The 25,230-nt window shown below is 60.2% G+C and overlaps 3 protein-coding genes across 3 annotated transcripts; all 3 read right to left on the minus strand.

The window, feature by feature from the left end:
* Positions 1-65: 65 nt before the first annotated feature.
* On the minus strand, positions 66-3,099 carry PNMT (phenylethanolamine N-methyltransferase). Its single transcript, XM_085039874.1, has 3 exons — positions 2,400-3,099; positions 2,025-2,232; positions 66-638 (listed from the first exon to the last, which is right to left on the minus strand). Exons 1-3 carry the CDS (start codon positions 2,551-2,553, stop codon positions 203-205), a joined length of 798 nt encoding a protein of 265 aa, XP_084896000.1. The 5' UTR covers positions 2,554-3,099; the 3' UTR covers positions 66-202.
* A 631-nt stretch (positions 3,100-3,730) lies between these two features.
* Positions 3,731-5,287, minus strand: TCAP (titin-cap). The gene is made up of 2 exons (XM_085040113.1): positions 5,108-5,287; positions 3,731-4,398 (listed from the first exon to the last, which is right to left on the minus strand). Exons 1-2 carry the CDS (start codon positions 5,251-5,253, stop codon positions 4,143-4,145), a joined length of 402 nt encoding a protein of 133 aa, XP_084896239.1. The 5' UTR covers positions 5,254-5,287; the 3' UTR covers positions 3,731-4,142.
* Positions 5,288-6,053: 766 nt separating this feature from the next.
* STARD3 (StAR related lipid transfer domain containing 3) lies at positions 6,054-25,027 on the minus strand. The gene is made up of 15 exons (XM_085040112.1): positions 24,904-25,027; positions 20,236-20,491; positions 17,326-17,403; positions 17,044-17,121; positions 16,900-16,953; positions 16,680-16,797; positions 15,527-15,622; positions 14,138-14,193; positions 13,348-13,440; positions 12,119-12,181; positions 11,068-11,163; positions 10,498-10,577; positions 10,035-10,139; positions 8,774-8,867; positions 6,054-6,960 (listed from the first exon to the last, which is right to left on the minus strand). The coding sequence occupies exons 2-15, from the start codon at positions 20,446-20,448 to the stop codon at positions 6,856-6,858; spliced, it is 1,329 nt and encodes a 442-aa protein (XP_084896238.1). The 5' UTR covers positions 20,449-20,491; positions 24,904-25,027; the 3' UTR covers positions 6,054-6,855.
* Positions 25,028-25,230: the final 203 nt, after the last annotated feature.

Here is a 25,230-nt window from a genome sequence, read left to right on the forward strand (position 1 = left end):
TCCCCCCCAGATTTCCATGCACCCCTTCCCCACCTCTGCACTCCCCACGCCCTTCACCACCTCCATCCTCTGCCACAACCTCGATCTTTATTGTCACCATCCCCACAACCAGACACAGGTTTGGGGTTCTTCCAGCCCACCCCACCCAACCTTCGGGCCGCCGGGCGGGCTGGGATCTCCCGGCATTTCGCGGGGATCCTCCTCAGGCTTCCAGCGGTTTCTGCGCGTGGGCGAAGAACACGCCGTCCACATCATCCACGCCGGTGCGGAGCGCGGGGGGCATCACGTAGCTCCGCAGCTCCCGCAGCGCGAATCCCGCGGCCGCCAGCGCCTCCCGCACGTCCGATTCCTCCAGCGGCACCACGGGCAGGCGAGCGGGGCCCGCCAGGTAGAAGGACTCGCCCAGGGCCCCCAGCAGCAGCGCGTGGCCACCGGGGCGCAGCAGGTTGCCCACGTGGGCCAGTGCCCGCACGAAGGCGGCGCGGTCGGGGCTCACGGCCTCCAGGCAGAAGGCGGAGAGCAGCGCGTCGGCCGGGGGGCGCAGCGGGGCTCCCAGCGGCTCCGGGCGGTGCACGTCGATGGGCAGGATCCGCCGGAGACGCTCGCGGAGCCGCCGCTCCTTGTCCTGCCACGGCTCCCTGAGAGGCGGGGGGACAGGGGAAAGGGGAGGTGGGCAGTGGGATGGGGCCCGAGGGATGTGGGATCGATCTGGGGTCCGCGGGGATGTGGGGATGGGATCAACCCAGCACACACAGGGATGTGGGGATGGGATCAACCCAGCACACACAGGGATGTGGGGATGGATGGGATCAACCCGGCACACCGAGGGATGTGGGGATGGGATCAACCCAGCACACACAGGGATGTGGGGATGGATGGGATCAACCCGGCACACCGAGGGATGTGGGGATGGGATCAACCCAGCACACACAGGGATGTGGGGATGGGATCGATCCGGCGTCCGCAGGGATATGGGGATGGGATGAATCCAGCACACGCAGGAATGTGGGGATGGGATCAATCCAGCACACAGAGGGGTGTGGGGATGGGATCAACCCAGCATACCGAGGGATGTGGGGATTGGATCAGCCCGGCACAGACAGAGATATGGGATTGGGATCAATCCAACATACAGAGGGGAGTGGGGATGGGATCAACCCAGAACACATAGGTATGTTGGATGGGATGAATCCAGCACACACAGGGATGAGGGGATGGGATCAACTCAGCACACACAGGGATGTGAGAACAGGATCAACCCAGCACACATGGAAGGATGTGGGGACAGGATCAACCCAGCACACACAGAGGGATGTGAGGATGGAATTGTGCAGGGAAGTAGGGATTGGGTGGGGATTGACCTGGGACACGCAGGGGTGTGGGGATAGGGTTAATCCAGCCCTCACAGGGATATGGGGAGAGGATCCTGCAGGGATGTGGGGTGGGATCGAGGACTCTGTTCCAGAACCTACAGGGACTGGGGAACAGGATCCCACCGGGGCCAACCCAACACCTACGGGGACAAAGGGATAGGATCCCCTGGGGATCAACCCAGCTGCAGGGATGTGGGGATGGATCCAGGAAGGATTGATCTAAGAGCCCCAGGGACATGGGAACAGGATCAACTGGGCACCCACAAGGACATGGGGACAGGATCCTACAGGGATCAACCCTTCACCCACGGGGATACAGAGACAGGATTCTACAGATACATGAGGCTGGGATCCTGCAGGGATCACTCCAGCATCTGCAGGAACATGGGGCTGTGATCCCATGGCATTTGGGGACACGATTCTACAGGGATCATCCCAGCATCTGTGGGAATGTGCACCTGCTGGGCTGTGATCCCATGGATTTTGGGGACAGAATCCCACAGGGACCACCCCAATGCGTACAGGGACATGAGGCTGTGCTCCCGTGGGACTTGGGGACACGATCCTGCCTGGACCTCCCCAGCACCGCCCTCCTTTTGGAGTCCCCCTGCATCCACCCGTGTCCCCCTCATGCCCCCCGCGCCCCCCTACCCGCGCCCCTCGATCTTGCAGACGTGCTGGATGAAGGGGCTCCAGTCGAAGGCTCCCGGCTCGCCCCGCGCCCACCGGCCCAGCTCCTCCCGGTTCACCGCCAGGTAATCGGTGGCCACGATCTCCTCGAAGTGGTCGCAGGCGCTCAGCAGCTGGTAGATGGTGGGGCCCGAGCCCACATCGATCAACGTCCGCCCCCGGATCTCACCTGGGAGGGGGACAGGACATAGGGGATTTTGGTCCCACACAGATCCGGGGGACCGGGAAAACCCAGGAGGGAGAAGGGAGCTGCCCCCGTGTGCAGTGGGTGCTCCATGCCTCAGTTTCCCCAGCCCGCTGCGGGGCTTGGGGGGCTCCCCGCCGGCCTCCCCTCACCGCTGGCGAAGGTCTCGGCCAGGCATCGCAGCTTCCAGGGCACCACGAACTCCTCGGAGGAGAAGTCGGCGCGGGGCGGGAGGTAGTTGTTGCGCAGGTACGCGCGGGGGTCGAAGCGCTCGTAGCCCTCGCGGAGCGCGGCCGAGCTGCTCATGGCGAGGGGCTGCGGCTCCGGCCCCGCCGCCGCCTTTTATCCCTGCCCGGCCCGGGGGGGCCGCGGGGAGCCGCGACGGCCCCATCCATCCACCCCGCATCCCTCCATCCATCATCCATCCCGCCTAACCCGGTTAGCGCCAGCGCCCCGGGGCCGCGGCCGGATCCATCCCGGAGCTGATAACGGCTCCGCAGCCCTTCCCGAGCTGTGGCCATCCAGGAATCTTTGTCCCGGTGTCTGGGAGATTTTGTCCCCCTCGCCCCGAGATGTGGCTGTCACCCCTCTGTGCCACCCCAGCGCTGTGGCTGCTCAGGAGCATCCCATGGGATGGGGATGGAGAGGGATTGGGATAGGGGGAGAAATGGGATGGGAAGGAACAGGAATGGGGTGGGATGGGGTGGGAAAGGGTTGGAATGGGATGGGGATGGAAATAGAGAGGGATTGGGGTGGAATGGGATGGTGATGAGAATGGGAAGGGATTAGAATGGGATGGGGAGTGCGATTTGGATTGGAATGGGGATTGAAAGGCATTGGAATGAAGTGAGGTTTGGGATGGGGATGGGGATGGGAAGGGATTGGGATCAGGATGGGGATGGGGATTGGGATGGGTCCCCATCTGAACTCTCCATCACCATTGAGCTGAGCCTGCTGGACCTCAGCCCAGCCCTGGCAGGAGTGACACCATCTCTGCCAGCTCCCAGTGCTCCCAGTGCTCCCAGTGCTCCCAGTGCTCCCAGCACCCCGGGATAAGGAGCAGGGTGAGACCCACTTACGGGGCTGGGGATTTGAAAGACCCCAAATCCTGCCTGTGCTGGAGCTGTAGGGGGGTGAAGGTGGAGGGACAGGCAGCTCCAGGGAGGAAGGACCGGGATGGGGCCAGGCTGGGCACAGGGAGGGGACAGGGCCTGGCGGGGGCCCAGGGACAGAGGGATCCAGAGTGGGAACAGCTAATCTGGGCACTGCGGATCCTGGCAGCGGGTGGGCGATGCGGGGAGGGTTATATAAGCACAGGGTCCCCCCCTCCCAAATTCCGCCAGCCCCACAAGACACCGGGGTCCCTCCAGCTGCTGTGCCTCAGTTTCCCCCGTGCCTCAGTTCCCCCCGTCCCACAGAGCAGTGCCTCTTCCCCCTAAATCCCGCCCCCACCCTTGTACCACCCCAAAAAAAGGTGCTGCCGTGCCAAGGTGGGCATTTTATTGCCGTACAAAGACCATGACTTGTACAACCCCACCGCCGCCCCCCACCCCCCTGCAGCCCCCCAGGGCCCCCTTCGGCCCCGGGCGGGTTTCAGCGCTCCTCATCCTCGCATTCCCTTCTTTTCGCCAGGGAAACTGAGTCACGCCGGAGCTGCCGGGAGCCCCCCGAAGGGTGGGAGCCCCCCGACCCGCGGGGTCCTCATCCCCACCGGCCTCCACGACGCCCGCAGCGGGGTGGGGTCCCAGGTGAATGGGATCCCACCCCCACCTGCCCCTGCCTTCTCACGCTGCCTCTTCGGGGCGGCTGAGCAGACCCAGGCGTGTGGGTCTCCCCAGCCCCCCAACATCACCCTCCTGCCCCCCCCCGACACCCCCCCGGCCCCTCTGCCACGCTCAGCCCCGCTGGGCCTCGTGGGAGAGGGAGCGGGACAGGGTGCGGGGGATCCCCCCCTTGGCGCCTCGGAGGTCTGGGGGGGCGAAGAGGGGCACGGGGAAGGTGCGGGCGTAGGGCAGGAGGTGCTGGGTCAGGGGCTGCCCCAGGACCCCCACCCGCAGCAGCCCCCAGGGCGAACGCTGCTCCAGCACCCGCACGGCCCCGCGCTGCTCCAGCGTCTCCCGGCGCTGCGTGTCCACCTCCCGCCGGCACCACCTGCGCACGGGGCACTCGTGGGGGTGCGAGCGGGACCCCCATGTCCTGCTCCGGCCTTTTGGGGTCACCCCACCCCGCTGGGAGCCCTGGAGACCCCCTCGTCCCATCCCACATCATGGGAACCCCTGCAGACCCCCTTGTCCCGCCGCATCCCGCAGTGACCACAGGATACCCTCATGTCCCTGAAGAGCCCCATGTTCCCACCCATCCCACAGACACCCACATCCTCCTGGTCCCATGTGGAATCCCGGCCTCCCCCAGCCTCACAAAGACCCCCCATTTCACCCCCATTCCTCCCTGAGACCTTCCCAATTTCCTCACCACCGCCCTGGATCTTCCATGACCCCCCAAGGACCCTAGGAGCCCCCAAAAGCCCCAAGATCTCCTGGAAACCCAGTAATTTCAGACACTTGAAGCCCCCTCACAGCCCCAAGACCCCATGGAAACACCCAAGTTTGGGACCCTTGGAGCTGCCCAAAACCCCTCTGGCACCCTTGGAGTCTCCTGCAGCCCCAAAACCTCACGGAAACCCCAACTTCGGAACGCTTGGAACCACCCCACAACCTCATGGAAACCCCACAGTTCAGAACCCTTGGAGCCCCCCACAACCCCAATCCCCCACAAAACCCCCCAATCCTCCATCACCCAGTGCCCCCCGTGCCCCCTGCACCCCTGGGACCCCCAGCACCCCTCCGGCCGTGTCCCTCACCCATCCTCAGGCCGTGCCCTGAGCTCCAGGTCCAACCACTCTGCACTGAAGGTCTCCCTCCGCCCCATGTCCTCCTCTTGGACACGGCAGCCCAGGCGGGCCGAGAGCAGCCCCTTGGAGCCCCCCACCACTCCGGGGCCCACCATGGTGCTGTTTTCCCACCCCCCCGTGCCCGCCGCGCTTTTATGGCCCCGCTGGGGCTATTTTGGGACTCGCCGCTGGCACGGAGCGCTGCCAAGGGGGACGAACGGGGAGGGGGGGGGTGGCACCTCGGACACGTGTGTGGCACCCACGGGTGTGTCCCCCCCTGCTTCCAGCCATGGGGATGTGAGGCTGGCCCTGCCAGCAACGTGATGGCACTGTCAGGAACCCCCCGGCCCCCGCCCAGAGCACGGCTGGCCTTTCCCTGTCCCACTCACAGCGCTGGGGGTGCCACGTGACACCTCGGTGCCACCTCAGTGCCACCCTGAGCGGCCACACCACTGACCTCAGAGGGACATTGGGGTCCCTCTCGGTGTGTTTCCCCACAGCAGGACAGGGGGTTTGGGGCTGTAGGGACCCCCAAAATAGGCTGTTTGTAGGGTCAACAGTTGGGTGCCAGTGGCTCAGGGCTCACGTGGATGTGACTGGTGACAGAGAGGACATGGGGCTCCAGCTCCCCCAGCCATGGGGGTCCCACTGCAGGGGTGAACCCAGGGCTGGGGGGCACTGGGGGCAGCTGGTGCAGACAGGAATGCTCCAGGTCGGCGGAGCTGCTGGTGCCACCACGGGGTGGGGGACACTAACACCCACGGCCAGTGACACCCATAACCAGTGACACCCACGGCCAGCAGCCAAAGGAGCCTGGAGACCCCACCCTTTGGTGCTCCAGGGTGACCCCAGCCCCACATCTGCCTGCACCCCTTCAATTCCCCGGGTGACAAAGGACATTCAGGGGACACTGAGCTGCAAACAGTGCAAGGCTTTAATTCAGCCCCCACAAACTGGGGGGGGGCCGGACCCCCAGGCCCGGGGGGTGCAGAGAGCCCGGGGGGGCTCAGGGTGCCCCCCTCCCGCAGTGCAGCCCCCACGTGCGGGTGGCCCTGCGCTGCTGCTGCTGCTGCTGCTGCTGTTTTTAGAGCAGCACACGGCGCTCACAGGTAGAGAAACCGCAGTCGCCCCCGCAGCCCCCACCCCCAACACCCCCCCGCACCCCCAAAAAGGATCAAAGTCTCTGCTTAAGGCAAATCCCGCGCTGGCTCTGCCGGGAGCTGCAGGTTTGGGAAGAGGGGGGCTCAGCCAGCGCCAAGGGGAGGTTTGGGGGGTCCCCAGCAGCGTCCCCGGGGTGGGGGGCACAGCCCCGGGGGACACGGTGGGTGTGGGGGGGCACGAGCTGTGCTTTCACCCACTGGTGAGGGGCAGAGCCTGGCATGGAGCTCAGCTGAGTTCTCATCCCGACGTGGCCACCACCTCTGTCCCCTGCTCCTCACAGAATTGGGGCGCAGGGACAGGAAGCTGGGGGTCCCAGCTGAGCCCCCAAACCGTGTGTGGGGAGGGGGAGCCAGCCCAGCCCCCGGGGAGCGCAGGGCAGGGGTTTGGCACGGAACAGTCAGTGGGTCCAGGGCTCCCATCGGGGCAGCCGTGGTGGAAGGAGGGGCTGAGATCCTCCCCAGCCTCAGCCCAGGGCTGGTAGTGGGGGGACGCCTCCCTGGGCGGGTGCAGGGTCCTGTCCCCCCTCTCCGCAGAGCAGAGAGAGCAGTGGAATGTCCTCAGGGCTTGGAGCAGAGCTCGGCCACGCGCTGGCGCAGGTGGAAGGCAAACTCGAACATGGTGGCAGCCAGGCTCTGGTGGATCAGGTAGCGGGGCAGCCGACCCTGCGGACACAGGACAGGGATAGGGGGCTGTGAGGGAGGATTTGGGGCTGGGAGATGCCCCCATCCCACCTCAGGGGGATCCACAGACAGCAACATGGGGTCACGAGTGAGGACTGGGGCTAGGGGCTGCCCCCTGTCCTGTCCCATCCCATCCCATCCCATCCCATCCCATCCCATCCCATCCCATCCCATCCCATCCCATCCCAGGGATGCAGGAGCCACAAATGAGGGCTGGGGCTGGGCTCTGCCCCCATCCCATCCTGTCCCACCCCAGAGGGATCCAGGGATGCAGGAGCACCACTGCGCGGAGCTGCGGCTCTCAGGGAGCTTTGATCCGGGGGAGGAACTGCAAAGTGGTTGGATTTCTCTAAAAAAGCCCTGCACGACTCACCCCCCACCGCCTCGGCCTCGGCTCCATGGTGGGAGATCCATGAAAAAATAATAATCCTTGTCTCTGGGGGGGAGGGAGCTAAGGCAGGGCTGGGAGCTGCTCCAGGGGCATGGAGGGATGACTGGCCAACTATCCCAAGGGTCAGGCAGGCACAGGACACTCCCTTCCCCTGGGATCGGCATGGTTCTGCACAGATTTTTTCCCTGGAGAGGTTTTCCCTCGGGCACAGGGGCAGGCAAAGTGCAAGGCCACTGCTCCAGGGGCCATTTCAGCCGCTCAGCTTCCCGACAGCAGCTCCGGACCCAAACACACACACGTGCGGAATCCTCCCTCCCCCAAGGAGCAGGAAGGGATGAGCCACGGGCTATAAATACTTGCCCAGGGCCAAAGGAAAGAGCGAGGAGCTGCCGAGGGGTCTGGGCGCTGGCAGAGCCCCTCGGGAAGGCGGTGGGAGCAGTTGGGGGTTATTAATAGCTCGGCATTCCTTCCATGGCAGAGGCGGCACCGGGAGCGCTTGGCCCGGGAAGCACAAGGAACCTCTTTTCTTCCCGAGCCCCACCACGGGGGGTTTGTTACCCCACCAAAACCTGCCCCTGAGTGGTGCCAGACCCACGAAGGAAAAACACACCCCTGGCACAACAACGGGGCGGGAAGGGCACACTCTGCTCCGTCCCGCTCGCGGCGCTTCCCAAATCTTTCCCGAAGCGTTTGGCAAGACAAGCAGGAGCCGCCGGGCTCTGGGGGAGGGGAGGGGGCCGTGGGAGGGGAGGGGAGGAGAGGGGAGGGGGCCGCAGCGCTGCAGCACAGCCGAGGGATGAATGGAGCCTTTGTGCTGCTGCGGCAGCGCCGTTACCACGTCAACCTTCCGCGGAGGAAGGAACGGGGCCAACTCCGCTCCCGCATCCGCCCCATCCCGGTCCCTCCTGCACTGCCTTTTGTCCGGGACACCCGCAAGGACACGCAGCTCCACAAAGAGCGCCGGACCTGGGGCAGCTCCGTCCCCCAGAGGTGGATATGGGGTGGTAGTGGTTGTGCCAGGGGGTTCAAGGAGCGGGGAATTGCTCCTTTGGAGTGCTGCAAGGCACAGCACTTCCCATGCCCAACTGGTGTTGGTCACTAAAGAGGATAAAAAAACTCCTCTCCCCCCAGTCCTGCACAGAGGTGAAGCCCTTGAGTGAGATCTTAAGTAAGGAAGAGCTTCCAGGTAAGGAAGAGCTTCCCAAACTCCCACCAGGAAATTAGGGGAATTTTTGGGCACTTTAACCCCCACCTGCCAAATCTGAGTCCCTTCAGGGCAATGCTTGCTAAGAGACCACATCCATGGCTGCTGGGATCCCAGAACATGGCTTTGGGATGCTGAATCCCAGGGCAGAGCTGTGCTGGGGACAGGACACAGCCACCTCACCCAGGAACTGGCTTTACCTTCAGATCCGTGTTGAGAATCCAGATGAAAGTGCAGACCTTGGCATTGCTGGGACATTTCAGGACGATGAATCCTCCAGGTCCATTCTCACCCCTGCAGAGCAAAGCCAAGAGGGTCAGGCAGAGCCAGGCCTGGCTGGAATTCTCCATCACTCTGGGATGCACTGCACAGAGCTCAGCCTGGCAGTGACAGCCAGAGCCCGGTGGGGCAGGAGCAGATGCTGGGAGCCCGGGAAGGTGTGTGCCTTGGCTCCAGGTACACGAGCCAGCACGGCAGGGCAGCTTTCCCACAGGTGCCTTGGCAGCGCCGGTGCCAGGGCCGCTGGCAGAGCAGCAGCTCTGCCTCTGGATCGTGCCAGCTCTTCCCCACGGGAAGCTTTCCCAGGCACAACCCTGGGTGCAAACAAGAGGTCCCAGGAAGCTCTGTGTGCTCAGGACAGGCTCAGCACTTGTCACTCCAGCCCCCAGATCCTTCCCGGCACCATCTGATCTGTCTCCGAGACGGGAGCTGCGCACACACAGCCCAAATACAGATTTCCCTTCCCTCTTCAGAACACGCTATTTTTGCTGTGTGCGCTTGTGAAAGGATTTCTCCAGGCCCTGAAGTCCCCAGTTCCTAAATAGACGGAGGCAGCTCCAGCAGCTCTGAGATAAAATGTCAATTACTTTAACCAGATTATTAGGAAAACCAAAGTCGGAGTGTGCAGCGGCACAGCTGGGCCCCGGCAGGAACAAGGAGTCCTTGTCTGATGAGCCTAACCCCACCGGGATCCATCACCAGCCTGTCCCTTTGGAAGGGGGAGGCCAAAGCCCTGCTGAGGTTTTGGGAGCTGGTCCACCCTCGTTTCACCCACAGGGCCATCCCTCAATGCCTCAAATTCGGCGAGCGACCAGCTTATGAGGAGCAAAAGGCATGTGAGAGGCTCGGAGCCACAGCCAGCTGTTTACTGCCCCTCAGAAATTCCTGTTTGGGAATTAACAGTTACATAAACAGGATGTGGGACTGGGATGGGGTTTGTGCTGTTACTGGTCGGCACCTCCACTCCCCCAAGCTGGGAAACGCCCCAGCACCACTGACAGCACAGAGAGTTTCTTGAACAAAGGGAGACGAACAAGGGAAGCGAGGTTCAGCTCCACAAATAGCTCAGCTTCCTGCAAATCCTGCCAGGAAGGCAGCAGGGCTTGCAGTTAAGTGGCTCTTTGCCTTCAAGCTCTGGAGCAGTGCGTGATCCCAACTAAAAAAACAGCACCTGCCTCTCACCTGACGTACTTGGAGAGCGGAGGCTTCAGGCTGTGCGTGGTCGACATCCCTGAGGAAACGTACCTGTCTCTCCTCCTCTCGATCCGACGCACATTCACGAAATCCCTGCGCAAAGAAAGGCCTTAAAAACACACCCTGGATGTGGAGGGGGCAGATCCTGCTCTCTGCACTGCTGGGAGAGGCTGTGGCAGGGCTGTGTCAACACGGGGACAAAGCATGGCCAAGCACTGATATGTGGGAGCCTGACTGACCGACAGACTGAGGTTTGGAGCTCTGAGAATCCTACCAGGAATGTCTGGAGGAAATTTCAGGGGCTGCTCGCCCTTGGAGTGTTACCTGCAGAGCCAACCAGCCCTACCACGGTGACACTGGAGCTCCTGGCGGCCCAGAGCATTCCCAGTGCCCTCAGAGGAGTCTCCCCGTGGTTTGGGGGGCGTTTAGGGGCAGAGTGGGATGAACTGACCTTGGGGACACCACCCCGCCAGCAGCTCCGGCCGCCACGTCGTACGAGACGATCGTGTTGTCCTCAACCCGCTGCAAGATCTGGGGAAGGGCAGGGGAATAAATGAAAAGAAGAGAGATTTGCTCAGATTGTGCCTCCAAGCCTGCACGTGCCAAGAGGATGCAGCCCCTCCCCCAAATCATCACTGGGATCAGACCCGAGGGTCTTTTGGGGCCGAAGGGGATGAGCACTGTGCGTGAGTGGGTTTGTCTCCCGAGTTTTCGGGGGGCACAGGTGTCACCTCCAGCTCCCCACCACGAGGCCCACACCCTCCCAGCGGGCACAGGCAGGTTTGGCTCAGCCCTGGCCCCTGTCCCTGCCCACCTCTCGGGCTCTTGGCCGGCCACAGGCGTGCAGCCGGCTGCCACGGAGCGCGCGGAGCGCACGGATGAGCGGCGGAGATTTAACGCCTCGGTGACTGGGATCCAGCTCGGCTCCAGCACCGCCAGCAGCCTGTGTTGGACGGGCAAGCTCCAGCTCTCCGCTCCAAGGAGCTCCTGTGATTAAGCCATCTTTGTCCAGCACGCTCACCTGGCAAGCTGCCACTGTTCTGTTCCACAGGATCATCTTCTCGGGCTGCAGAATCACCTCCTGGTAAACCGTTTCAGGGGAGCACTGCAGGAAAGCCTGAGGACAGAGCCAGAGCAGTCAGCCAGTGCCTCTGCTCCCCTTGGGGCAGATTATTTTTAAGGAAAACAGGGCAAAACACAAAGGACAAGTGGGATTGCAGTGGAGGGGAGGGGTGAGGCCGGCCTGGCTCCTGTGCATGCAAAGCCATGGCTGTCACCCCTCTGTCCCAGTGCTCCCAGGGGCCTGGAGGGCACATGTGGGGTCAGCAAGGACACACAGACCTCAGGATTTGGGGTCATTGAGCTCTGCCTGTCTGTCTACCCCTCTCCCACCCTCAGCAGTTCCTTGTGCACCACTGCTTCGGGAAGTTGCATTTTTGACTGCTTTTTTTTCCTCCGAGCCATTCCAAGCTCCAGCACACACAACATCCATTCCCCCAGTCCCCGTGGGACCAGGGATCTTCAGAGGCAAACGGTTAATGCAGCAAAGTGGGACCATCCAGCTTTTGCTGGTGAACACAGAGCTGCTCCACTGGCAGCTCCTGCCAGCGAGGCAACATATGCACTGGAACAAAGAAAAGCCACGGCAGCACCGACGCTTCATTAAAGCGTGGTTCCCAGCCAAGCCACTCCAGCTTGGGAGAGGGCATGGAGCAAGGCACTTCCGAGCAGCTCTTCCCGGTGCCAGGCAGCAGCAGACGCACGCTCAGCCCTGGCCTTGCTGGCAATTAGTTCCAATTAGCCTCCTTGGTCAGATTAGTCCGAGATGCTGGGGTTGGAAGCGAGTCTCGCAGTCACCTGCTCCCGACTCTACCAGCGGAGTCTGGGGCCCAGGATATTTACTGGGCAGTTTGTCTGCCGGCCAAGGGGCTTTCCTGGAGAGATTCCCTGGTGCTGTTCATCTGTCTCAAGCACGGGGAGAGTGTCCTGCAGCCTGACCTGTCCTGAAAGCTGAGCCATGGCTCTTTCACCGTGCCAAAGAGACCAAGGAATCGGCCCAAGGATGTTCTTACCTTTAAAATAAAGGTCTTGCCGTGGAAAGGGATTTCAAAAGTGTAAACAACATCACCGAAGTCCTGTGCGAGAGATAAGAAAGTTGTATTTTTATCAGTGAAAAAAGGGGTTGTTTCCATTTGGGGCGAAGTTTGCTAAAACTCTGACGCTCCTGTCACCCTCTCCAGCCCCCAAACACCCCCTGCCCTCCACACCAGGCAGCAACCTCAGCACGGAAACTGCCCCGAGCACATTTCAGCTGGCCATGCCTAAATTTCCATCAACAAAACAATATCCAGAGAGGCAGCAGGGATGAGACAGAAAAAGAATCCGCCCCGTGCCAGGCTGCAAACCCCACGTCAAGGTCACATTCTCTTTGTAGCAGCACTGGGGTGCGAAGGGGGTTCGCTGCCAGCGCTGCTGGTGTTACCTACGGCTGAGAAGAGCCTCCCCGGAGGGGCCGGGGATGGGCAGATGAAAACCTTTCATCGTTAGCCCTGTGTTAAACTCTGATTAGTCTATTTAAATCCATCCCCCTTTGGAAAAAGAAAACAATCTGCCCAGCTAGTTTGGCATCAGACAAAGGATCACTTGACAGGGGAATTTGAAACACCAGATGAGACAGCAGTTTGCAGGATTCACACCCCCCCCCCCAGTCGTGTTTCAACCTCGCGAAACAAGGTTGGGTTTGGGGGGCAAACCCCTCCTCTTTCCACTCTCCAGAGTGAGAAAAGAGCTGTGGGCACCCCAGAAAAGTCTGCAGTAGGCAGAGCCACATCCCAAACTTACACCCCAGCATCCAGCAGGGTGCAGGTGCTGGGGAAGGGAGGCACCAGTGGCTTTTGGGGTGGGAAGAGCAGTTTGTGCCCCACAGGGGTCAAGACCCCAGTTTGGGCCCCCAGCAGGCTCAAAGGCACCTGGCCATGGAGCAAGGGCAGGGCTGGAGCTCTGGGAGAAACATTCCCCTACTCCTGCATCCCAAAGGTCATCCGGCTGCCCCTGCCCACCCTCCGGACAGAGGGAGGAGGGATGGGCCTTCTCCTGTCAAACTGCAAGGCAATTAAATGTCTAATTAAATAAGAGGGGATTTTACATTTAACTGAACTGGAATAGATTCCTAATTCAATCAGGTAATTGTAACGCTTGTTAATTTTTCATGGCGCAAGGAGGTTTCCAAAGCCTCGTTTGTCCCGGTTTTTGCTAAGCCATCCATGCCCTCTGCCAGCTGGGGAGGAAAAACCACACTTGCATTGTTTTTCTCGAACTTCCAGTTCTCCTCCTGGGCGAGGATTTGGTCCACAACCTCCATGGCCTCTTTGCCTTGTCGGACATACTCCTTTTCCTGGGAAAGATGGGAGGATTTCATTAGCTGGGCGTGCAGGAAGCTCGAGGAGTGTGTGTGAGGCTGCTCCCCCCTCCCCGGGCTGGCAGAGGGAAAGGGGATCAGAAATCTCTTAATTTGGGTCACAGAGGCCTCATTTTGGAGCTCCAAGTCACGCTCCCCGCCCTGGCTTGGATCCACACACCAGCTGCTCCCGGCGGCTCCCGCCTTAGCGGGAGGGTTTCCAGCAGGCAAAGGGCTCTGGGATGTGCAGCTCCCTTCCTGAAGGAGCCAGAACTGGGGCTGAACAGCAGTGGGATCACTTGGAAAACGGCACAAAGCCTGTGCCCAGCCAGGTTTTGGGGAGGTCAAGGGCCATCACTCATGCTGCAGGGACAGAGGAGGTGATGTCCACCCCAGAATGTGACTAAAGGACCAGGGGTGGAAGGGGGAAGGGAGAGGGACAGGCAGGAGCAGAGCCAGAACATCCCTGTGGGATGCTGCAGGGAAGAGCACACAGCCCTAGGGAAGTTGGGGGGCTCAAATGACCCCTCCTGCAGTGGCCAAAATGTCACCAGTTCTGTGGCACAGAGGGGGCTCAGCCACACCTCCCCAGAGCTGAGGGGTCTCAGCAGAACCTGATGGGACCACAGGACTTGGAAGACTCCCAGAGCCCCACATCAGCCTGAAGCTGAGAGAAAGGCCAGCCCCTGTTTACCTGAGTGGTCAAGGCCTTCCTCCCCACACCTTCCTCATCCGACTCGTTGTCCGACCCTATGGGGGAGCACCAATTAACTCACAGTTAATGAACACCACACTGGTACCACCTCCCTCCCTTCTCTTGGGGGACAGTGTCTGATCCCTGCCCCTTATCCAACAGGAAGGGCTGGCAGTGAGGATGACTCCAGCCCTGTCTCCCTGAACACCTGCTTGGCTCTCCAGAGGGCTGAGCTCATCCTGGGTGTCAGCTATACCAGGAACAGTGTTCCAGAGGGCTGAGCTCATCCCAGGTGTCATCTACACTGGAAAAACTGCTCAGGAGAACTGGGCTCATCCCAGGTGTCCACCTACACTGAGACAACTATTCCAGAGGGCTGAGCTCATCCTGGGTGTCAGCTACACCAGGAAAAGTGTCCCAGAGGGATGGGGTCATCCTGGGTATCAGTACACTGGGACAACTGCTCCAGAGAGCTGGGCTTGTCCTGGCTGTCAGCTACACCAGGAAAAGTGTCCCAGAGGGATGGGGTCATCCTGGGTATCAGTACACTGGGACAACTGCTACAGAGAGCTGGGCTTGTCCCGAGTGTCAGTGACACTGGAAAAATTGCTCTGGAGAACTGGGCTCATCCTGAGTGTCAGCTACACTGGGACAACTATTCCAGAGGGCTGAGCTCATCCTGGATGTCAGCTACACCAGGAGAAGTGTCCCAGAAAGCTGGGCTCATCCTGGGTGTCAGCTACACGGGGACAACTATTCCAGAGGGCTGAGCTCATCCCTGTGTCAGCCACACTGGGACAACTGCTCCGGAGAGCTGGGCTCATTGTGACTGTCACCTACCCCAGGAAAAGTGTCCCAGAGAGCTGGGCTCATCCCGGGTGTCAGCTACCCCAGGAAAAGTGTCCCAGAGAGCTGGGCTCATCCCGGGTGTCAGCCACACCAGGACAATCCAGCTGAGATGTCCCCACTCCCATGCCAGGAGCCCTCCAGTGGTGCCAGCACAGGGCAGTGACGTGCCACCAGCCCTTATCCTCAACCACCCACCCCCGTGCCCTTAGCCCCAGGGCAGCATTTTCCAAGCACACAGCTCAGAGTATTTAATCCCAAGCCCACGCAAGGCTCTGGTTCCCCACGGAGCTGCAGCCAGGCTAGCAGAGCTGAGGGCGGCTCTGATAAATAGGTGGCTCAGGGAAAGTGTGGCAGTGCCACCCCTGCCTAGATACAGGTGTAGAGGGGACCCTGTTTTGCCTTTTCCAGTTTTTAACAGTTCTTGGAGGCTGTGCCAAGGGTTGAGATAATGAGGCAGAGCTCGGGGAAGAGATGATGGAGGTGAGGAATTCCACGGGGGGATGAGCACAGGAAGTGAGGTGATGGCACAGGTGATCTTACCTGCGAAGGACTCGGGTGGGGAGTAGAACTGTCCCTCGGAGAGGGCTCGGGGGTACAGCAGTGGCCTCGAGGCTGCAGCCTGGGCTGCCAGGAACCCTGGGAAGGGGAGCAGGAAGATTTAACGCCTGGCAGGTACTGGGACCCCAGCCCTGCCCGAATGCCCTCCTGTTTCCCACGTTTTCCCACATCTTTTCCCACTAACACCAGCCAGCCTCAGCTCCTATTGCTTCATCTTTTGTCTGAGACGTTTTATCTGCCCCGGAGATCAATGGGCTCTTCTGCCTGTCAAATAATCCAAAGGCGATTAAGCATCTAATTAAATAAGAGCTTCCCCTGGAAGCAATTTGGAACCTGAGCCTAATCCAATAGAGGCATTAAACACTTGATCATTTTTCATCTTAAAGCCTCCTTGCAAGACCCAAACATCCTCTGGTGCTTTCCAGTCAGAGCATTTCTGACTGAACCCCGCCTGACAAATGTCCCTTTTACTTTAGTACCACTTCCCAGCCAGTGACTCCTGGGAGAGGGACAAACTCCTTATGCTGCTGTAGGAATGGACAGCTGTGTTGGTCAAACCACAACAGCAGCTATTCCAGTCCAGGCTGAGCTCCCTAGAAGGACCCTGGAAGTTACAGGGTGATGTGTGAAGCATTAGGTCAGCCTCAATCCCTGCTCAGCGTGACCTCAGGGACCACAGGCTGCAGAATTTCACACCCCATAACTCACCCCGTGCCACATAATGTGTCTGTGACTCCAGCAGCCCTCCTGGAAAGGGCTCCAGCCAGATCCAAACACAGATATCAGGGACAGGGAGTCCAACACTCCGCCTGGCATTTGCCTCACTGTTCCCAAACACTTTCTCCCATGCAGAGGTGAGCTCTGTCTCCAGCATGTCTGGCTGCAGGATCCAGGCATTGGGAAATCTGGCACATTTTTCTCCCCTCAATTAAAAGATGCTTTTTATAATCTGGTGTTTTCGTCCCCTGAAGGGACTTGTTGACCATAACAAGAGCTGAGTCAGGCACTTCCCATCCCAGCCAGCCTGGAGATTCCTTTTCCAGAAATCTCAGATCAAGGTGCTGCCAGAGCAGCATCAAACCCAGACCTGGCTGGTTTTGTCCAACTCAGACCAGAGAGGGGCAAAAATACTCACATCGTTCCTCTTCTGCTTCCTGAGTTAGGACTTTAAAATCCAGGAACCAGGTCTCCAGCCAAGCAATGACAAACGAGACGATGGGAAGTAAATACCCAAAAGCCCCTTTGGTCAGAAGCTGTGTGGAAAGAAGCAAAACCCACATGGAATGACCCAAACAGGGAATAAAACAGCATCAAGAAATCACAAAGCAACGCCCTGCAAGCCAAGGGAAACCAACCTCAGAGAGGATGACCTTCACGATCAGGAAGGCACTGGATACCAGTGTAGTGACCTGAAAAATAAATGGCCAGAGCTCAGATCCCTGTGAAGTCCAGCAGGAGAGGGAAAACTCCCCACAGGAAAGCCCGGAGTGCCTCCTTACCGCGATGACCCACCAGTGGCGCAGGCGGACGACGGCGTAGCCCAAGAGCAGCACAACAAAGCGAAACAGAGCCAAGAGCTGCAAAAACAAACACCCAACGACACCAGTCACTGCCCTTGTCCCTCTGCCAGGTGCCAGGAGGGCAGGGACAGGTGCCAGCTCCCGGGGAACAGACGGGTCAAGGCTGAACCAGGACAGATTCACCGAGCAGGGCGAGGGGAGACCCCAGATCCTCCCAGCCCTGCCGAGCCCCACAGCCCTGCAGGAGGCTGAGATACTCACAAAGATATCAAAGAACGAGGTCTTGAATTTGTAGCTGGTGATTTCTTCCTTCAGGTTCTCCTTGATGCCCCCCTTGGTCTGAGAGAGACAGGGAAGCAGGAAGCTGTTGAGTGCACTGATAAGAAACTAATGGGAGAAGGAGCCAAGCAGTGTCCAGGGTTATGGCCAGGTCAGGGAATGCACCTGGAATACAAATGGTCCCACGTGCCTGGCATGGCCTCTTCTGCCAGCACAGGACCAGGGAGGATCCCATGGCACATTTCCTGCTGGGATTCACACCATGTTTTCCTCCAGGATTCACCCCGAGGAGTGTGGGTGGGGCAGGAGGCGCATTAAACACCTCTAGGTGGTGATTTCCAACACCCAAATCCTTGGCTCAGCAGCGGCCAGTGCCACCAGCTCCTCACAGCCTGGAGGCCCTGGATGGATACTTCCCACTGCTGCCCACCCCTTCCAGTGGCAGATTTCAGAGGAACGGGAGGAGACATGGAAAAAAACCACAGGAAAAATGTTTCTCGGGAACTTTCACTGTGGCACTGAACATCTTCCTGCTGGGGGTCACTGAGGACCTGGGGGGATTTAAGGATCCCCCTCATGCAAAGCACTGAGGGGTCTCTTCTCCCTTCAGCTGGCTTCCCACAGCTCCCAGCGGTGCTCCAGGAAATCTGATGGAAGAAGGGAACCAGCAGCTTCAAACGTGCTGGCAAGAGGGAGGAGAGGAGGATGCACAGCCACAGGCTGCAAGGGAATCTGAGAGAGGCAAAAACACTCTCTGGGATTTACAGGAGTGTGGAAAAAAGCTCATCCCGAGATAATCCAGGGTCTGACAGCCCTGGTCCTTTGGTCCCATAAAATCTGTGAGCCTGGAGCAGCTGTCTGTGAGGAAGTGGAGGGCTCAGGTAACTGGAACAAATGCTTCACCTTTAGGCTATGGCTTTGGCCAGGGCCCAGCTGGCTGGGAGCTGGCGGAGCCAGCAGCTGTTGGATGGGCTGTGAGGAACAAGCTGGTGGATCTCGGGCCAGTCCTTGGCAGCCAGGGTGTCCTGGCAGTCCAAGGGCAGCCACTGGGAAGGGATCCCTCTGGGTCAGGGCTGCAGCTTAAAATCCATGGAGAGGGAGGCAAAACGAGGGGGCGAAGCTGGACTGTGCCTCCAGCTGACCTGTGGCCACAGGACTCAGGCCAGCTTGGCTGAGTGGCCACTGAGAACCTATTCCACCCTGCCTGGCTCCATGGGATGCTGCAGGAAGGAGACACAGGGAAAGCTCTGTGTGATGGTTTTTGGAGGGTGTTTTCTGTTGGAGGGGCTCTGAGGAACGAGCTGGGGGATGTCAGGCCCTGGCAGCCAGGTGTCCTGGCACTCCAAGGGCAGCCCCTGGGATTGGGAAGGGAACCCTCCAGGTCTGGAATGGAGTTTAATATAAAACAAAGAGGCAAAAAGAGAGGGGCAAAGCTGGACTGTGCCAACAGCTGACCTCTGGCTGTGGGACTCAGGCCAGCTTTGCTGAGCAGCCACCAAAAGCCTCTTCCCCACACCCTGACCCCATGGGGTGCTGCAGGATGAGACACAGGGAAAGCTTTGGGGCATGGTTTGAGGGGTGTTTTCAGCTTTAAACACAGGCTGTGGACCAGGCAGATGAACCACCTGAGGCATCTCCCCTGCTCTGAGAGCACCCAGCCTGCACAATTACGGTTTGCTTTTAACGAGGGGCAATTTGCTCGGCTTATCTCTCAGCGAAGGAAACGGTTGGATAAAAAAAAAAAGGCAAAAAAAAAAGGCATTAGTCATGATATCAAACCGTTGCTCTTCATAACCAGGCAAATAAGCTGCTCTAATGGCTTTAAATATGCAGCATCTCGGCTCGGGGCCCGAATATCAGCATTTAGTCACTCATTAATGGCTACCTGCACAACCCACGCTCAGCATCACCCTGGTGACCGCGCCAGGATTAACTCCTGGGGCTGGAATTCCACGTGCTTTAGGCAGCACCTCTCCCTGAGAGGGTTGGGACAAGGGCAGGGGTTTGGGGTCCAAGCTGGGCGTGCAGGACACCGTCGGCATCGCTGGAATGCTGGCTGGGAGATGGTTTTTCCTAAGAGGGGTGGGGGACAGGGAGCTCTGGGCAGGGTGAGGAGCTGCTGGCCCGGCCAGGCTGCTAAGTGCAGACACCCAGAGATAAGAAGGGCAGAGATAAGAGCTGCTAAGGGAGCAGCAGGATCCAGTGCTGATAAATCCAGGCCAGAGCACAGGATCTATCTGTTCATCTCCGCTCCGGGTGTTCCAGGGGAGGACATGGAGTACCTGAAACCGGCCAGGGCCAGTTCAGGGAAAATAAAAACAAAATATAGCCCAGGGAGGGACTTGGACTTGGTGGGACTGAGGTAAATAAACTGGATTTTCCGCGTTATTGCAACACAGAGCAAACGCAGCAGCTTGTGACAGTTGCTTTGGAGGGAATCAAACCCCCTCAACAATCCCTTGGGAGGTGAAGCAGCACCTCCAGCTTCCCAAAGCTGAGATTAGCAGCAGAATTTTGGGATCAAAGCCCCTGGAGGATCCTCCCCTGCTCCTCTGATGCTCTGAGAACATGACAGCAGCAAATCCAGGGAGCAGTTTTGCTTCGTGCCAGGGGAGCAGGAGAAAAATTTGGCTCAACTTGGTGATTGCAGAGGCCCTGGATCTTGTTACAGAACAACAAAAGGACGGTGTTAACAGCCCTGGACAGCCCCGACAAAGCCCCGGGGCAGGAAACGAGCTGGACTTTAGTTTACACTAAAGAACAGCAGCTCCTTGGCCAGCGCTGGGAACAGCAAACAAAGATCTGTCCCAGGAGTGCTGGAACAGAGCAATTAACAGAGGGAACTGAGCTTAAAAAGGGCAAAGATTCCCGGCTTTGCTTCCTCCAACTCACATTCAGCTCGATGATCCACAACAGGGAGATGAAGAGCAGGTCGAAGGTGACAAAGAGGCAGAAGGTCCTCCTCACATCCGAGATGGCTTTTCTCTTCTCCGGGGAGAAGAAATACGGGGAGAAGCCCTGGCTCTGGGAGAGGGAGGAGCTGATGGAGGCGATGGCTGGGAGGCTGCGTTCCAGGTCGTGCTGCAGGTCCGTGGGCTTGCTCATCCTCCGGGATCGCCTCCAGGGACATCGGCCACGGCAGCGTCACCTGCGGGGACACACGAGGGCCTTGTGACACCACTGCTCCTGTCTGTCCCGCTCTGGCGGCAAATAATCCCAGGAGCAAATCGCATCCCAGGGGAGAAATTCCTCCCCATGAGAGTGGGGAGGCCCTGGCACAGGTTGCCCAGGGAAGCTGTGGCTGCCCTCGAATCCCTGGAAGTGTCCAAGGCCAGGGTGGAAGGGGCTTGGAGCAGCCTGGGATAGTGGGAAGTGCCTGTGGCAGGGGTTGGAACAAGATGAGCTTTAATGCTGGTAGGAAAAGGGGCTCCAGACACCGTGGAGATTCCACAACAGCAGGTAAAGGAGCTGCAAACCCCATGGAGATGCCAGGACAGCAGGAAATGGGACTGCAAACCCTATGGAGAGCTGTGGAAGAAGGAAAAAGGGCTCCCAACTCCATGGAGATATCAGGGCAGCAGGAAAAAGGAGCTGCAAACCCCATGGAAAGGCCTTGGAACAAGGAAAAGGGGGCTCAGGATGTTTTGGGAGCACTCCCTGGAATCACAAAGCCACCCCACCCTTCCCTCTGCAGGGAAGGCAAATCCTCAGGAGCTGGTCATCCCATTGGGAACAGATCCCAACCTGAACAACCAGGAGAGCACCTGATACCCAACAGGGCCAGGCAGAGCAGCAGGGAGGCAGCAGGGATGGAGCTGCTCTGTGTCCCAGGAGCAGAGAGGAGCAGGGACGGAGCTGCTCCATGCCCCAAGGGCAGAGAGGAGCAGGGATGGAGCTGCTCCGTGTCCCAGGGGCAGAGAGGAGTAGGGATGGAGCTGCTCCGTGTCCCAGTGGAAGGGAGGAGCAGGGACGGCCCTGCTCTGTGTCCCGGCCCCGCCTGGCAGTGCCGGGCACACGATCCCGGCACGAGTGAGGCGCTGGAAGGCCGCGGCTGTTTTCCTGCAGCTGTGCCAACCATTGTATCGAGATTTTTCCCCTCCGTCAGCGCAGCACAAGGAGGCCCCTGTGGGACGGAGCGTGACGGGAGCACACGCGGGAGACAAACACGGAACGAGGATCCCAAAACAGGTCGGACCAGGGACCTGTCAGCCCTGACCCTGCCACCCCCGAGTCACCCACGGCAACGGCACAGCCACAGACTGTCCCTGCTTAATCCTCCTGCTCAAGGATTGTTTGCCTCCAAGGAAAAACCCCCGGATTGCTTGAGGTGTGAGCTCCAGCCCTGGCAGCTCTGCACCTGCCAGCATCCCAGTGAGGTTTGTCCACCACAGATGTCACCTGTGACACCCAGAGCCTGCAGTGCCCAGGGAAAAAGCCACAAGGTTGTGCCCAGATCTCCGGAAAGTGGAAATCCCCAGGGAATGTGAAGCCAGGGGTGCTCCAGGAGCACCTGCAGGAGCCGAGCACAGCCCGATTTGGGGCAGTTTGGATCCCCAAACCAGCGGTTTTTGCATCCCACCCCCGGGAGTGCCAGGCTGGAAAGGGAACAAAGCTGGACTCTTGTCAAGTCCCTGTTAGTCCCTCTTGGAGGCGCCTGGGAAGGAGCTGGAATCCTTGTCACTTCGGATCAGCTGCTCCACGCGCCGGGCCCGGCTTGAAGTGACAAAAGTTAGGGACATCTGTGAGGGATAAATAATAAATCCCCCCACGCCGGGGCCACCGCCGCCTCCTCCTCCCCTCCGACAGCACTTTGCACTTAGGCAGCCCCTCCCCAACTTTCACAGCGCTTTAAAATCACCCGGAGAGGCTCCAGAGAGCCGAGAGGGATGCTGAGAGGGTCACAATGGGGTGTTGGGACACGGGGACATGGCAGGACATGGCACCAGAGCACCCTGGTGCACCTCATCCATCACTAATCCCACCCTTCCCAAGGAGGTTTAGGCTGTTTTGGACACACACTCCTCCCAAAAACCATCCAATTCCCGAGGGAGAACCCACACCGTGGGGCAGAGCAGGAATGCTTGAATCCCAGACAAGCCACCCCCCTCCACTGGATCTGCTCCTCCGGCAGCTGAGAGCTCGGAGCAGGGGCTGGGTGTGGAGAAACGTGGCTGTTCCTGGGTGACAGATGAATTATTGAGCGCCCTGGTGCTCCATTATGCATTCCAGCATCCTCCGCATCCCGCTCCGGCAGCCCAGGGCCGGGAAGGAGGGGTCAGGCGGGGGTCGGGCTCTGCTCCCCGGGAACGAGGGATGGGATGGGAGGAAACGGCCCCAGGCTGTGCCAGGAGAGGCACAGAGTGTGGGCATCGAGGGGAATTTATTCACCAAAAGGACGATCAGGCACTGGAAGGTGCTGCCCAGGGAATGGTGGAGTTGCCATCCCGGGAATGTTCAAAAAAACGTGTGGATGTGGCACTTGGGGAGGTGGGTTAGGGGTGGGCTTGATGATCTTGGAGGACTTTTCCAGCCTAAATGATTCCATTCCACTGGAATGGGGGACACCCTGAGTGACAAATCACAGCCCAGGGGACATTCTGGGTGACAGATCACATCCTGGGGACATTCTGGGTGACAGATCACATCCTGGGGGGACACCCTGAGTGACAAATCACAGCCCAAGGGACATTCTGGGTGACAGATCACAGCCCAGGGGACATTCCAGGGACCCTTCTGAGCTTCCCTGGCTTGAAAAAAGGGGATTTTGAGACTCTGGGAAAGGATTTTTGCTGGGGAAACCTCCTGGTTTGGGGCTCAGGAGGCAACAGGGGCTGCAGGGATGAGGGTGACCCCAAATACTGCAGATCCCAGCGGGAAGCAAAGGTGGAGGAGAGGTGGGTGGTGAAATCCTGATCCAATATCCAGCAACACCCTGTCAGCCCAGTGCCACTGTCAGGCCAGTGTCACCATCCCAAAACCCTGTCAGCCCAGTGCCATCACCCCAAAACCCCACCAGCCCAGTTCCAGCACCAAAACATTCCCAGGGGCTGTGCCAAACCATGTCCCAACCCTGCCACAGCCCCTCAAAGCCCCATGCCACCCCCTCCCTGCGCTGCTCTCCCGTCCCAACCCCAGCCCCTCGTTAGCCCTGCTGGCTAATTAATGACCCACCTCCCAGTCAGGAGTTCTCCCATCCCGTGACACCACTTCTCCTTCCTCCCTCACTTCCCCAGGGCTCATGTGACAATTGCTCCTGTCCCCTCTCCTGTCCCCACAGCCCAGGGTGGGGGACACCCCCAGGGTCACCCCCAAATCCCTAATCCATCCCAGGGGTGAAGGACAGGGGATCACCGCGGGATATTCCAGAGGGTGGGGTTTGCCAGGTGAGAGAACACCTGAGAGCCAGGATGGAGACACTGACCGCCCCACTGGGCACTATGAGGTGTCTGAGCTTGCCTTCAAAACAACAAAAACGGGTCAGTATTAAACCAGACACTGAACCTCCACCCCAAAAAAAAAAAGCCGGGAATGATCCAACAGCTTCGGGAAAGCACTGGAGAGGCTTTTGTTCCATGCAAGACCCCCGGGAGCCTGTTCCCCCTGAGAGACAGGGAAACTCAGAGAGCCTCACAAAAAGCACCATCCCATATTTTCCCTTATTTCCAGAAGACCCGGACCGAGATTTGGAGCTTTCCTCCTTACCTCTCAAAGGCAGAGAGAGGCACAGCCCAGCCCGACATTTGGGGGTTTCTACCCTCCCAGGAGCCCCCCAAAAGCCCCGACACCCCCCCGGTGCCGGACTCTCGTTTCCCGGAGGTGACAGCGGCGAAAGGCGCTCGGACCGGAGCGATTCTCGCTGCCGGGACCCCCGGGATCCGCCCGAGGGGCGCCGGTGAGGCGGGGCGGAGAGGATAACGGGAGCACGGCTGCTGCGGGCCCGCCAGGCTGCCCGGGGCTCTGGGGAAGCCCGAACGGGACCCGCGGGACTGTCGGGGAAGCCCGAACGGGACCCGCGGGGCTCTGGGGAAGCCCGAACGGGACCCGCGGGGCTCTGGGGAAGCCCGGACGGGACCCCCGGGGCTCTGGAGAAGCCCGAACGGGACCCGCGGGGCTCTGGAGAAGCCCGAATGGGACCCCGGGGCTCTGGGGAAGCCCGAACGGGACCCCCGGGGCTCTGGGGAAGCCCGAACGGGACCCGCGGGGCTCTGGGGAAGCCCGAACGGGACCCCCGGGGCTCTGGGGAAGCCCGAACGGGACCCGCGGGGCTGCCCGAGGCCTCCCGGAGCAGGGAGCGGGCCCGCAGGGCGGAGTCTCGGTAACCGGGTGCTGAAGCGGGACGGAGCCCAGGACCCCCAGGGACAGCCCCGTCCCGTCCCGTCCCGTCCCGCTCCCACCGGCGGCCGCACTCCCGGGCTCCGGAGCGGCACCGAGGCCCCACCGAGGCTGGGCCAGGGGGGGCCGCGAACAGCTCGGCAGCGCCCGGGCCGGGGCCGGGGATGGGCCTGAGCCCCCCGAGGCGCCTTCGGCCCCCTCCCCGTCCCGCCCTGGTCCCTCCGGTACCTCCCGGTGCCGGTCCGGGTCCCGCCGGGCGCCGCTTCCGGCCCGCACCACCTCCGACCCCGGAAGGGAAACGCCAGAGCGAGGCTGCGCCGCACCGACCATCGGCGGCTGGGGGGGGGAGCGGGGAGAGACCATTCACCACAGAGGGGGAATCAGTGGGGCTGGGAGAGACCATTCACCGCCGGAGGGGCGATCGGTGGGGCGGGGAACGACCATTGCCCACGGGAGGGGGGATCGGTGTGACTGGGAGAGACCATTTCTCGTGCGGGGGATCAGTAGAGCTTGGAACGACCATTGCCCGGGGGAGGTGGAATCAGTAGGGCTGGG

This window comes from Lichenostomus cassidix, chromosome 27 (assembly GCF_008360975.1).
Source record: "Lichenostomus cassidix isolate B80296 chromosome 27, HeHo_3.0, whole genome shotgun sequence".
Lineage (NCBI taxonomy): Eukaryota > Metazoa > Chordata > Aves > Passeriformes > Meliphagidae > Lichenostomus > Lichenostomus cassidix.

Bases quoted from the DNA above. Each gene is read 5' to 3' on its own strand.
- PNMT (XM_085039874.1), bottom strand. From the start codon at position 2,553: ATGAGCAGCTCGGCCGCGCTCCGCGAGGGCTACGAGCGCTTCGACCCC. The intron at 2,233-2,399 runs GTGAGGGGAGGC...TCCCCCTCCCAG, and splicing joins GGCCGAGACCTTCGCCAGCG to GTGAGATCCGGGGGCGGACG. The intron at 639-2,024 runs GTAGGGGGGCGC...CCCGCCTCTCAG, and splicing joins TGCAAGATCGAGGGGCGCGG to GGAGCCGTGGCAGGACAAGG.
- TCAP (XM_085040113.1), bottom strand. From the start codon at position 5,253: ATGGTGGGCCCCGGAGTGGTGGGGGGCTCCAAGGGGCTGCTCTCGGCC. The intron at 4,399-5,107 runs GTGAGGGACACG...CCCCGTGCGCAG, and splicing joins AGGGCACGGCCTGAGGATGG to GTGGTGCCGGCGGGAGGTGG.
- STARD3 (XM_085040112.1), bottom strand. From the start codon at position 20,448: ATGAGCAAGCCCACGGACCTGCAGCACGACCTGGAACGCAGCCTCCCA. The intron at 16,954-17,043 runs GTAAGGAGGCAC...TTTATTTTTCAG, and splicing joins GCCACTGGTGGGTCATCGCG to GTCACTACACTGGTATCCAG. The intron at 15,623-16,679 runs GTGAGTATTTTT...TCCCCTTCCCAG, and splicing joins GGAAGCAGAAGAGGAACGAT to GGTTCCTGGCAGCCCAGGCT.